The sequence below is a fragment of the Tachypleus tridentatus genome, chromosome 8 (genome assembly GCF_004210375.1).
Source record: "Tachypleus tridentatus isolate NWPU-2018 chromosome 8, ASM421037v1, whole genome shotgun sequence".
Taxonomy (NCBI): domain Eukaryota; kingdom Metazoa; phylum Arthropoda; class Merostomata; order Xiphosura; family Limulidae; genus Tachypleus; species Tachypleus tridentatus.
The window spans coordinates 131254678-131269292 of NC_134832.1; the positions used below are offsets into that span (position 1 = coordinate 131254678).

General features: G+C 33.9%; 1 protein-coding gene across 2 annotated transcripts in view; it reads left to right on the plus strand.

The window, feature by feature from the left end:
• Positions 1 to 14615, plus strand: part of LOC143223500 (uncharacterized) — a 178590-nt gene that overhangs the window by 89470 nt on the left and 74505 nt on the right. For both annotated transcript variants that reach the window (XM_076451564.1, XM_076451565.1), the window contains exons 5-7: positions 187 to 232; positions 4771 to 4843; positions 6827 to 6929. In XM_076451564.1, the coding sequence (XP_076307679.1) occupies positions 187 to 232; positions 4771 to 4843; positions 6827 to 6929 (222 nt within the window). The remainder of the gene's footprint in view (positions 1 to 186; positions 233 to 4770; positions 4844 to 6826; positions 6930 to 14615) is intronic.

A 14615-nucleotide genomic window follows, 5' to 3' on the forward strand; every position in this document is an offset into this window, starting at 1 on the left:
AAAATAATATTAATTCACTTTTAATTCCATTGGAAATATTAAAGTTTTAATAACAAGTCAACATGGTACAATTGATTATAAAATCAAATAAGTGCATCTCATATTATGATTGTTATACATGGTAGGTTCATATGAGCGACCATAAGTCGTTGTGATAAACTATAGTTAATAATATACTTTCAACAGTTACAGGTGGCGCTGCGAGATTGGGATCCTTGTAGGTCGAGAATCGGTAAGTTAGAAATTAGTTTCATAAATATTCTTTCAGTTTTACATTTAAATTTTTTTTACGAATTCCATTCAGTTACGTTATTAAGTTGATCTGCCAGATGGCGCTTGGAATATCTCGTAACAGGTGGTAAATTTGATTCATTCTAATAAAAATATGCATTTTTGTTTAACATTTTAGTATGCTTTTTTATTTTAGAGTGGAATATAGCATTTAAGTCAAAATATTTTATAAGATGGAAAAAATATGTTGTAAATTAGTGTTAATATGGATATATTATTATACTAAAATGGTTACCATGAAATATTTTCAATTTTTGGTTTTATTCTAACTTAAGTTCATTCCAAAGAACGTTTTCAGAGGTCGTTATGGTTGTAATCAAGGCACCTCTTTAGGTTTCTAGTACAACAAAATTATTTTTGTTTTTGTAAATAATAAAAAAAACTGAAGTTTTACAACTGTTTACAAAAAGCCACTTCGTAGTTTATAGTCTCAAATTTAAGTTTAACATAAAAAACACAATATTTATCTGATTATAATATTGCATGACATAAATTAATCATACTGAAAATTATTTCGAACAATGTGTAAGAAAGAGCGTTGAAACTTGTTACTCCATTCTGAAATACTTTTGGTGACGTCCAAGAGTGAGCCCGGCATGGCCAAGTGGTTAAGGCACAAACTAATCCTAGAGAGTATTTAATGATAAGAAAGCTGTTATGAATCCACATAGAATGTTATTTCATTTCGAACTAAAACTTTTAATTTGTAACAGAAATTTTACTGTTTAGGGTAGAAATGTACGTACTCTTGTCTTTGTCTTTTGAATTTCGCGCAAAGCTACACGAGGGCTTTCTTCGCTAGCCGTCCCTAATTTTGCAGTGTAAGACTAGAGGGAAGGCAGCCAGTCATCACTACCCACCGCCAACTCTTGGGCTATTCTTTTACCATCGAATAGTGGGATTGACCGTCACATTATAACGCCCCCATGGCTGAAAGGCGAGGATGTTTGGCGCGAAGAGGATTCGAACCCACGACCCTCAGATTACCAGTCGAACTTTTTTTTTCTCTTTATTCACCCCACCTCAAAGAGGGGGTATAAATAAAAATACATGAAATAAAACACCAGTTAAATATGGAGAGAAAACATTGCAAGATACCACCTTGTTAAAAAATTACAACATAAGGTATAAAATGAATTAGAAAATATAAAAGAAGTAATGGTTAGCGGTAAGTATCTAAATCAAATTACACGAAAAACATTAATAAAACAAAGAAAACAATGGAACACTTGTGATAAAAAAAGAAAACTTGTAGAAAAGAATACATTTCATCTTAACAAAGCACATAACAGGTATCTTTGTTACTACCATTATAGTGATACAGTAAATGAAACACTAGTTAAGTAATTAGCATATGGAAAAAAACCAAAAAAACGAAAAAAACATTGCAAGATACCTTGATAAAAAATTACAACAGGTGTAAAATGTGTTAAAAATATAAAAGAAGTGATAATTAGCTGTAATTTTTAAATCAAAATACACCAAAAACCTTAATAGAACAATGAAAAGAATGGAACACTGTGATAAAAAAAGAAATCTCAATTGTAGAAAAGAACACATTTTATCTTAACAAAGTACATAACAGGTATCCGTGTACTCCCTTTGTAACCAACCTACCGCTATAGTGATACAATGAATAAAAGACACTTAATGAGTCATGTAACACACATCTATGATAATGTAAGTGTATATGTTTGCGTAAACGCACTTTATAGAACGAAATTAAATGAAGCTTGCGATTGCGTGCTAACTGAACAGACCTCGCAGATTGGATAACAAGCCGTGCAAAACTAGTTAATAAGCGAAAAATATTTAAACACCGACCAGGTAAGAGAGGATGAGATCCCACTAACTGGCATCTCCTCCAGAACCAGTTGGAGATAGGGCATCCATAATAAAATTCCAGTAAAGCATACACATAGGACCACAAGGGCTGGACAGAAGGACATATGAAAAACAAATGGTCAATGGTTTCCCGCGTTAGTGCACAAAAAGTGCATAAACCCTGTGGGATGCCTGTCCATATGTACCAACTTAACATTAGTAGTCACCGCTTGCAACCATAAAAAATAATCCACGGTAGAGACATCAAAACCCACAAATGATGAAAAGGTAGATTTGCGAATGAGTTTCCAATCGTCTGGAGGAACAATATTCCCCCAAAAGGATGGAGCAGAGACATGATGAGCAAGTGAACAATTCAAATAACAAAACAACTGTTTCAGAGTTAATCCCCTAAAATGGACCCGTTGATTAGAAGAGTCCACAAAGTACAAGTCTACTTCATGCCTTAACCCACCTGGCTATGCCAGGCCAGTGTACGTACTCGGTGAACTCTTGGTGAAAGAGAATGCCATTATAAATGAATTTTGTTAATATAAAACGAAATAATTTCCATAGCCAGCGACCCATTTAAACAAATATTTGATGAAACTTTTATTATAAACAAACCGTTTTAACTTATATAACAGAGTTTAACATTATTATGAACTATGTGATTCTTGGATTTATAGGAATCTATTCATCCGTTCCTGATGAATACTTGCAAATTATGATGTTTTTTCTTATAACTTGCCCTCTAAAACCACAATGGGACAACATATTATTTCTTACGAACCTTTTTCATACCTACTAGAAGATGCTTTTTTTCCCAGCGAATCTTCTATAGGGACATAGTTCTCAATGAACGCTTTTAATCATCTGAGGCTACCGAACTTATAATGGAAATGACCATCATTTACAATGAGCCTCATTACCGTAATATAGAAAAATGTGCCATTTTCTGTTAGATATTTTACTCTATGATGGAAAATAATGTTGTTCCTGAAGAAGTTTTTGAATTTTAATAGAAGACAGTATCTAAAACTAATTGAACATACTGTAGAAAACGGAGTGATTATAATTGGGTTCTGTGAATCTGAGATAAACTAGTATGACATTCAAAAGGCATCTTTTTGTTTTAATCAAATATCTGACTTCATGAGGTAACACTTTGTCATAGAAATCTTAATGAACGTTCTGAATCCACGACAGAAGAGGATTCTACTGCTAATGAACAATTTGGATCTACAATGGAAGAAAGAACTGTATGCGTCTCAGAATGGCTGGTATGGGTATTAACACTTTTATTGATAAGCAGAGAACAACGTTTCGACCTTCCTAGGTCACCTTCAGGTTAACAACGTTGTTCTTGGCTTATTAAGATACATTTTTATTTCAAGTGGGTTTCTCGTGATCAAGGAAGAAAGAACTGTTCTTAAGGCATTCTATTAACTCATGAAGATATACTGTAATATACTGTAAGTATACTGATCTGCAGCCAAGGAAGTTGACTCATGATGTCTTTTTTGATGAGTATACTGAGCTGCAGCTTATGAAGTTGACATTCTTAAAGAAAACACTGAACACGTAATGTAAGTTTATGCCACTTATAATGAACCCGCTGAACAGGCAGTGGAAGATGACGTCATTCTCAATTAATCCACTGAACAGCTAGTAAAAGATAATGCTGTTTTTTAAATGATCTCACTGAACAGGTTAATGACAGATGATGCCGTTTCTAATAAATCCACTGAACAGGTAGTAGAAAACGACGCCATTCTTAATTAATCCACTAAACAGGTAATGAAAGATGACGCCATTCTTAATTAATCCACTAAACAGGTAATGAAAGATGACGCCATTCTTAATTAATCCACTAAACAGGTAATGGAAGATGACGCCATTCTTAATTAATCCACTGAAAAGGTAATGGAAGATGACGCTATTCTTATTTAATCCACTGAAAAGGTAATGGAAAATGACGCTATTCTTATTAATCCACTGAAAAGGTGATGGAAGATGATGCCATTCGTAATTAATCCGCTGAATAGGTAGTGGAAGATTATGCCGTTTTTAATGAACCTACTGATCAGATAGTGAAAAATGGTGTAGTTTCAAAAACGAACTCTACTGAATAAGTGGTGGAAGATGCATCAATGTATCCATTGAACAGATAGTGAGGTATTATGCTATTATTAATGGTGCCGTTAAATGATCTGTTTTAAGTATTGTCCTCCGCTTGTACAGTTCCAAGTCTTCGAATTTACAACGCTAAAATCAGGGGTTCGATTTCCCTCAGTGGACCCAGTAGATAGCCCAATGCGGCTTTGCTATAAGAAAACAAATACATACATTTTAAGTACTACAGTGGGATGTTGTAACATATTACCTTTCCGTTCCGTGAATACACGAGTCTCCTGAACTGCTGTTTTTAAAAGCTTGAATGTAATTCACAAGTAACACACGATCGATTTTTAAACAAGTTCACAGCTGATAACAAGCTTTCGACTCTATTTCGCACACTCATTAAGTCTTTAGAGTTTTTAACGTAGAGAAACCAGAATTTCTTGTACAACGGTTGTGGGAATAATGGCATCAATACGTTATTATAACAGAATTTATCAGTACTTGACAATGTGTATTCATTCTTTTATATAGGGAATATTTTTAGTAAGCAGCTGTGGACTAAGTATGCGGAATACCAAGATCACCTGACTTTTGTGGCAGTCCCGTGAGTTGATGATTCTGTACTTTATTATGTTAATTATCACATATGTGGGAAAAGTAAATTTGAGAGAACGATAACTTTGACAAAAATCTAAACTCTTACCAATGAGGTTTACAAAACATAGGACGTTTCCGAAGTATCGATATCTGTTATTCATTTATTAACAACAGCAGTAGGGAAACAAAAATTTTATTATATATAGATTTGTCGAGAGATGGCGACACACTCTACTAATATTGTTTAAGCATTTTAAACGGAGACGTCGTTTTGTTGTTAAAATAAGTGTTATATACGTATATAATAGAACTTCATGGTTTACATAAATATATAGGCGCACAGTAATATTCTGTGTATAACGGCACACTGAAAGTCAAGTGGAAAGATAGGTTTCAAAATTAAGCCTTTTCATTTGGTTTGGATAGGTGCTGTCCCCAGAATTTATAATCCAATTTTATTACTGTAGTTTTTGTAGTTTAAATTAGCTCAGAAACGTTTCAATTTCTTTGTATAAATCGAGCCAAATTCAACTTAGAAGAATTAATTTTTAAACCTTATTAACACGGAGGCTTCGTTGTCAGTTCCTTAAACATCCGTTTTTTACAAAAAACGTATATTTTACTTGCTACACATACACAAATTATTGGATCTATTTACATTGAAATAATTTTATTAATGAAGAGCGTTGCATCTGAATATTCCAGTCAATGGCTGACAACTTCAACCATGAGAAACAGATTACTAAGTGTTTAGCACGTGAGTTTTTCAACCAAGGATAACCATTGGCTTTTGATTAATATCCTGTTAAACAACAAGCACTGAAATTAGGACAAAATTAATTACTCAATTGTGTGATAGACTGATAGTGAAGAAAGTTTCTGTCTTTAATAAAAAATTAAATTACTTAATTGAAGGTACAACTCATGATGAAATCTAAAATTTTTAGTCAATTCAGGATGCTCAAGATGGCGCCCAATCTTCAGTATGTTTTTTTCATTCATATTTTTGAGCAAGTGAAAAGTTGCCATTCTTGATGCACTGACAGAACGACCTAATACACAGAAGCTTAAAAAGTCTGTACACTATGAATAATTCAGTAGACAAACAAATTGATGAATTGTAACATGTAAAGAAAAGCAGTAACAAATATATATTTAAAATACACAATATGTTTGCACGTACATAGGTTAATAAACTTGACAACATGTATATGAAACAATTTAATATTCAAAACGATTCTAGTGATCATTGCTTATTTAAGAAGAAAAGAAACATGCGTTATAAGCATCTAAGTAATTCAACTTTAAGATGTTGATCCAAATCACTGATGTGGAAACAAATATTTATAGACAGGTGACTTGTTACTTGCTTTTGTTAGGAATAACAATTCTCCTTTATTTCTTGTAATGTTAGAGCATAATATTCTTATATCATTGTGATTATCAGATAGTTTGTTTGTTTGTTCTGAATATTGCACAAACTACACGAGGGCTATCTGTGCTGGGCGTCTCTAATTTAGCAGTGTAAGACCAGAGGAAATGTAGTTAGTCATTGCCACCCCCACCAACTCTTGGGTTATTCTTTTGCCAACGAATAGTGGGATTGACTGTCACATTATAACACTCCTACGGCTGAAAGGGCGAGCATATTTGGTCTGACGGGGAATCGAACCCGTGATCTTCAGAGTGCAAATCGAACGCCCTATGCCAGGCAAATTATCACATCGAAGAAGATAGAATCCAATTCAAAGATGCTTAATCATTGTGTGTAATATAAAATTTCAGCTTAATCTCAGATTGTAACTTGTGTGACATTCAGAAACGTGTCTGGTTGCTTGCTACGTCAATTTCTTTCCTGGTTATTTAGAAAACAAACAAACAAACAAAAACTAACGATTTTTTTTCTTTCTCCTGATTTTAACTAGTATATTTTGTTACTTCCGTTTTTCAATGTTGTCTACCACCAGCTAACTGTATTCTTTTCTCATAGTTTGCTGAAAGACAAGGAAGCTAATGACAACGAGTTTACGACCTTATGCCAACAACGACAAGGAGCAACGAAATATTCTCTTCAAGATTTGTTATTTCTCCCGGTAGGTGGTGCTCCGTATTTAATGTCGATAAAGTTTTTGCCTGTTTTCAACGTAAGAATACACATTGTGAAATCTGCTCTGTGACCATTGCAGAAAATATGTAATCCAAAATTTTAGCGTTATAAGTCTTTAAACTTATCACTTAACTAATGGGAAAATAAAAGAAAGTAGATACATTGGAATACATAACTCGAGAAAGAAATGGTGTCATAAAATGTACTTTTCAGGTTCTATTTCTGTACTTACCGTAGAAGAAACTAATGTATTAGTTTTGCTGATGTAGGTTGATTTTATGCGAACTAGCGAGTTATTTCGTACTTAGTTTGAACATAATTAAGCGTTTTTAAGCGTTGTTTGGATTGAAAACAATAACATAATCTGTTTAATTAGGTCAAATCAACTACGATCGCGCGATTATAAAAAGAAATAAATTGCGTTAAGTATAGCAATAATGAACTGAAAGGTTACGTAATTTCTTTTTTTTTCTATAGATAATTAATTCCATCTGTCACACGGTGGATTAACGGAAATGTTGTGGACTTATTATAAGCCTAAAGTTCTGGGTTCTGTTCCCCTCGGTGGACAGAGCGCACATAACACATTGTGTATTTTTGCGCTAAAACAACAACTGTATAAATTTCACACGTATATTAATCATGTTTTTTCTTAGAAAGTTAGGTAATGGCAAAACCACTTATAAATTTTCTGTTTGTTTAGGGTGAACTATGTTAATTTCATGATAAATAGGATAACACAACCGGAAAAGGTTACTGACAACATTTTTGCTTTACTCCTGAAGAAAACACAAGTCTAATCAGTTAACGCTAAAAACAAAATCAGTATTTTTATTAAGTAACTTTCTAAGAAAGTGCCTTAGGATTAGTTAACCACGTTTTAATGATAACATAGTTTTTAGCTATCGAAATCTTAAAATGCTGTGTTCCTAAAAAAATCGTAAAGTTTTGTTTCCTAAGTAACTAGCGTTGCTTCTTAATTCTGCCTCAGATATGATTTTGTTAAGCCTAAATTTTTCTCTCTGAACTACTATTTTAATTAGTATTTTTACATGAAAGCAGCGGCAATGTGTACTGTTTCCCTAGAGAAACAAAACATTCATTGTATCACCATGTTAATAAGAAATTCCGAGTCAAAGTAAAAGAGCATGTATGACAATATGTCAACTACGTTATAACTGTTACATCCAGCGCTAACGAAGTCTTTCGCCAAGACCAGGGCCCTTTTGGCAGTCTGCAGGTGCATTACAGATTTGTTGAATCATTTCAGTATAATCTTTCTTCCCTTCGGTAGGCACAGCAGATAGCTTGATGTAGCTTTACTGTAAGAAACCACACACAAAAGAACTGGCTGGATATCAGAGGGCTGCGTCCTCTATCGGCCACCAAGATGAACGTCATGTAGTGTGAATAAAGTGTTTCGGTGTAAATTGAATTAAGTTGTTTAAGTTCAATGTTACATGTTTTGATACACTAGCGAGATACACATCAGTATCCTTGAATGTGTTCACAAAATAAATATCAATATCCTTTGTTGAGATCACTAGCGGCATCTTATGTTGTAATTATTTACTACTTTAAAAAAAATAATAAACATTCTTTGTTTTTATCAAATCCAAGTTTTTGTTAATCTTGTTAGTGTTTGAACATTATCTACTGAACTCATTACCCTCTTTGAACCCATTATTTCTTGGTACTAGTTAACCCTATTTTAACCTTCTTTGTTATGCTCACTTGCCACGTTTGTAAAATATTTGAGGTACTTGCAATAATATTCTTTTTAACGTCTTTACTGTGCTCATGGCTTGTATTAAGTATATTTAACTGTGTTTAGGCCTACATTTAACATATTTTACTGTGCTCACGGGTTGCAATTAACACACTTTATTCTCTTCATGTGCTGCAAATTGTTAATTATATTTTATTTCAAGTTACATCTCTTACTGTACGGAATATTATTTTTAGAACAGTTACGACATTCTGATCACTGATCCGATCATTCTCAAGAACACTTTGAAGGATTCTGCAGAAAATTAATAATAAAATCAAATGGCAAGTTCAATCAATAACAACCAGGCCCGGCATGGTCAGGTGGGTTAAGGCATTCGACTCGTAATCCGAGGGTCGCGGGTTCGAATCCCCGTCACACCAAACATGCTCGCCCTTTCAGCCGTGGGGGCGTTATAAGTGACGGTCAATCCCACTATTTGTTGGTAAAAGAGTAGCCCAAGAATTGGCGGTGGGTGGTGATGACTAGCTATCTTCCCTCTAGTCTTACACTGCTAAATTAGGGACGGCTAGCGCAAATAGCCCTCGAGTAGCTTTGCGCGAAATTCAAAACAAACAAACAACAACCAATCCCGAGACCATAAGAATAATCCTCGTCCAATTTATCGAAAGACGACGAAAAATTAATAAAAACATTCAACGTTCCTAAACACAAGAACAACTTCATGAGTAATTTTCCTACCAGGTGTACTTGAGAATTATCACACCAGTGATTTAAATGTTGTACCTATTCTAAAAAATAATCTTCCTTACTGTAAAAGGTGTAAGTTGTAGTAAAGTAATGCTTCATCAATAAGTAAACTCAAAACGAAAATTTTAATTACAGTCTAGTCACAAGGTACATGATCATATTTGTCAACTTTTTTAAAATTGTTTTTTGATGTTTACATGACCTTTGGACATCGTATCTCCACTTGTCACATTTCGGGATCAGTTTTAAACTTATGTTTTCCTATTTGGCATAACGTGTTAGGCTCACGACTTAAGTGTGGCTATTCTTTGTTGTACTAACTATCCGATCTAGATTTGTATGTTTTGTTATCTTTGTCAGGTATGAGTATTATTTACTGTACTAACGAGTCATGTATTGACACAATTTCCGTGCTTATTAGCCTCGGTCTCGGTTGGCCACTTGTTTTTAAAATTCGCAAGGTACGTTTGGAAATATATTATTATTCATGTCACATTTTACTTTCTTGGCTGTTCGTACTAATCTCATTCGTTTCTATCCTTCCTGTATCCACTAACTACATTTGTCTATCCGTTTGATTTATACTTTATTAATATACATTTTGATGTATTCATGTTAGGTACATAGGATGTCTATACACGCACGTTGTAGGTCTTTGTCCTGGTAGTTTAGGCCTAATATTATGTAAGATGTTGCTGAGGTTGAAAATACAATTACCATCAACTTACCTGACTTACGCATTGTTTTACTACAATTTTTCTATTAGATGAACAAAGAGGTCATTAAAATTTGTGATAAAAACAAATTAACCGTATATATATTTAGTACTTCCCCTAATTTGTCATTGTAGTTCGCAATCAAAGATGCAGCAGACAGTTTAAAGAATGCGGATAAAAAAAACACAAGAACAATAAAAGAAACCTGCAGTGAACTTGTTTTTATAATTTATAACAATTTCTCGGCCAATGGACTTTCCGATATTTCATTGCTTTTTAGCGTTTAAACCGAAATAGGTCATTAGATTTAATTTAAGAAATAATGTATTGCGTCCATTTTTAATAATTAAGATTTGTTGAAGTAACATTGTTTGAACTATCATTGTTACTGCCATTTATCTTATTTAACCATTATTTTATACATTTATTTCCTAACAATTCAATTTATAAAACTTTAAAGCAGTTTGTTTTGGAATTTCGCACAAAGCTACTCGAGGGCTATCTGTGCTAGCCGTCCCTAATTTAGCAGTGTAAGACTAGAGGGAAGGCAGCTAGTCATCACCACCCACCGCCAACTCTTAGGCTACTCTTTTATCAACGAATAGTGGGATTGACCGTCATATTATACACCCCCACGGCTGGGAGGGCGAGCATGTTTAGCGCGACGCGGGCGCGAACCCGCGACCCTCGGATTACGAGTCGCACTCCTTACGCGCTCGGCCATGAACTTTAAAGCAATCTACTGTTATAGGCTATATTTTCAATGTTTGCTAGAGTAATCTGCTAATCGCCATGTTGTAATAACCAAAAAGCTTCACGGGATATCGAGAGACGAAGTTACACAATTTATAAATACAAGTGATGTGAAATATGTTCAACGATTTTGTGAGTTGTTTTCAGGGATTAGAGAGAACATTTTTATTTGAGTTAGACGTACTTACTGTTAATGAAGAAACTGTTAAACGTTATTAATGTATTAGGCCTATAGTAGTATCCGTTGAAAGGTTTTTATCTGTAGTTAGGCCTACAGGTGAAAGTTGCTATAGTAAACGTTAAAAAGTAGAAAGAAGAATTTTCTGTTGTTACATGGACTATACCTCACACTGATTCTACCAAATAATCCAGAAGAATCCAATGAGCGATAGAATAATGTTATAACACTAACTCACTGCAGCGTTTAAACACTATGTTGATACATCTACTTGAGAGAAAAAAGTGAGATACGATATGCTGCGATTACTGTCTTCTCGAATGTATTCTACGTACTCTTTCAGATGTTTGTGAATTTTTAATTTTTCGAGTTTTGTTTTAGAAAATGCCCCTGGAAATATAGGTTATTATTTTATTTTGATTTAATATACTTTTATATACTCTTGTTTATTTGTTTTTCTCGAGCTATATAAGCGCTTCTAACAACGGTACTTAAACAGGAATAACATTTTAAGTAAATAAACAGTGATGATCTTTGAAGAAAATAAGTAGGAGTAATATTTGAATTAAATAGGTAAGGATAAGTGTGATAGGATAATAACACACTGAAACTGTAACAATTAAAATCTGACAGAGGCGTTTACTTATCTGATACTGAAGAAATCACCCCCCCCAGTGGCACAGCGGTATGTCTGCTGACTCTAGAAACCGGGTTTCGATACCCGTGGTGGGCAGAGCACACATAGCCCATCGTTTAGCTTTGTGCTTAATTCTAAACAAACAAATTGAAGAAATCCTTAATTGGAGTCTGCATTCTATCGTGTGTGTAACTATCGTAACTAACGATGGTTTTGGTTGGTCAGTCACGTGGCGTATATTTGTACATTTGTCCTACTGAAAATTAGTTGCGTGCAAAGTAATGTTGTGTCTGTGCGTGTGTACATATTTATGGGTTAATACTCGTGCACGCTGATGTATTACGTAAGAAATTTTCTAGCCGTGAAAGTGTCAACGCTCGTTTAGCGTAAACTTAAAAGTATGCTCAGGTGAATTACATGTAGAATGGTTTGTCCTAAATTTTATGAGCATATTTCAAGCTCTACTAGAGTTCGAATATTTATTGGACCTAATGGGGAAATATTTTATTCCATTATCTACAGTAGAACCTTTTGTCTATCTTATTTGAAAAATTCCAGATCTGGTACATGAAATGTTTCAGTAATATTCTGTTGCTCAGATTCGTTTCGTCACCAATTATTTCAGAGACCACGAAATTTTAATAAGCACACACATTCTCTTCAATAAGCCTATCACAACGGCAGGCTGTATACGAAACTTTTTTTGGGGGAGGAGGGAAATTAGTGAAGGGAGATTAAAGTAGATCCATGCTATCGAGTATGCAAGCGCAAATAATTATATGCTTTAACGTTGTTTGTGTTTTTAATTAGCTGTTCTCTACATCTGGTGTGGATATATGTACACACACATATATATAGCGGAGTTATTTTTGACAACAGTTTTGTCTTAAATACAAAAATGTTTTTAAAACCAAAAAACCTGGAACTTGATCAACGTTTGTTTGTTTTTTATTTTAACTATTTTTTATTGTTACTCAATGATATAGAAATCCATTGAATATATTCATATCTAGACACGGTCATTGTTCTGTCAAAAATGTATATACTCTAACGCCACCTGTTATGTTGATCAATTTGTGTATCCTCTCCTACTTTCTGGCACAATCACTTAAGTTTTTAGCAGATTTAACTGGATGTGTGAACTGAAGTTATTATTTGTTAAGATAGAAACCTGGAAAGGGTCAAAGTCAAAATAATCCTTCCATCACTAAATGGTTCCTTAGTTGATTTATTTTTATCACCAGATGAAAATATTCTTTCAAATAGAATCTTGATAGAGAATGTTTTAACGTAGTTAATGGATTAAATTTCTGTTTTTAATAAACTTTCACTGGATTACTTAGTGTTAAGAATGTGAATCTTGACCGCGGGGGAAGGTTAGGTTCTCGAACATTGGTTATATCAGTAATGTGTCCATTTTTTAATTATCATTTTTGCAGTAACATTAGTTTTATAGCATTGCCATACGAAATATACGTAATTAAAGTATTAGTATACTTTTGTTTATTAGAATATGAGGAATTTCACATTGATCATAGATCAAAATGCAAATGAAAGTGCAGCTTGAACAATTCTACAACGCCTTATAAAAGTGATTATTTTTTCCCACCAAAAACTAGGTCTTAAGTTTTAGTGTTAAGAGTCAATGTTTAGAGTCAGTGTTCAGAGTCATGCCTTGAGTATAACGAATTATTGTTTGTTTTTTATTACTTTGTTTACAGCATTATTATCTTTCAACTTATTTGTCTATTTATTATTTTGTTTCTCTGTAGAGCTAAATATTCAGCGTATGTACGTAACATCCGTACATGACAGCCAAAGTACATGTTAACAGATGATAACATTTCACAAACTATGGGTTGCAATCCCGCAGAAAGTTGCAAGAACCACAGAAGAACTGGAAAGGCTTAACAAATATGTGTGTGTGTTATATTTGCTGTCTGGTTTGTTTTAGATTTTTATGCAAAACTACAGAAAAGTTAATACAGCATAGCCGTCTCTAATTTTAAACTGAGATACTAGAGGGAAAACAATTACTGTAGAGCCAAACGCCATTTATTAAACTACTTCTGGTCTGATCAAGCGGAGGGATTTGACCGCAATTTTTATAGTACAGATTTTTTTGCCACAATGGGACACGAATCATGAATCCACTTATTCACAGTCCAGGCACACTGACCACTTAGTTCTGCTCGGCCCTTCCTTTTAGTATTCTACACGTTTGTTTTATGAACCAATGTTTTAAAATTTACAGAGTAGTTCTAATGTTTTTTTTGGTATAACTGTGTTATTTTACCATGTGTTTTAACTTACTGAGCGGTAGTACATTATTTTCTGTCAATTTTAAGTTACCTAGCAAGTTTGATATGGTTTGTTTTGAATTTCGCGCTGGCAATCCTTAATTTAGCAGTTTGAGACTAGAGGGAAAGCAACAAGTCATCACTACCCACCGCCAATTCTTGGGCTACTCTTTTACCAACGAATAGTGGGATTGACCGTCACATTTTAATGCCCCCACGGCTGAAAAGGCGAGTATGTTTGGTGTGATGGGGGCTTGAACCCGCGACCCTCGGATTACGAGTCGAGTGCCTCAACCATTTGGCCATGCCGGGCCAGGCAAGTTGGGAGGGGAGGGCATTCATCTTCACAAAAGCAATCATGGACTAAAAAATAGGAACTCATAAACTTAACGAAGTGCTCAGTTTCCAAACCACAGTTATAAAGTTAAATTACATGTTAAAAACTAAATGAAACTTTTGAAATATATATAAATAAAGAATAAAGAATAGATTTAAAATTACTTTAACATTATATTAAAAATCGGCTTCAAAATTATAACAAACACCTCTAAATGCCACAAATCCATTTATTCCCAAAAAAAAAATCCTTTTTATATGAACATAATTTAC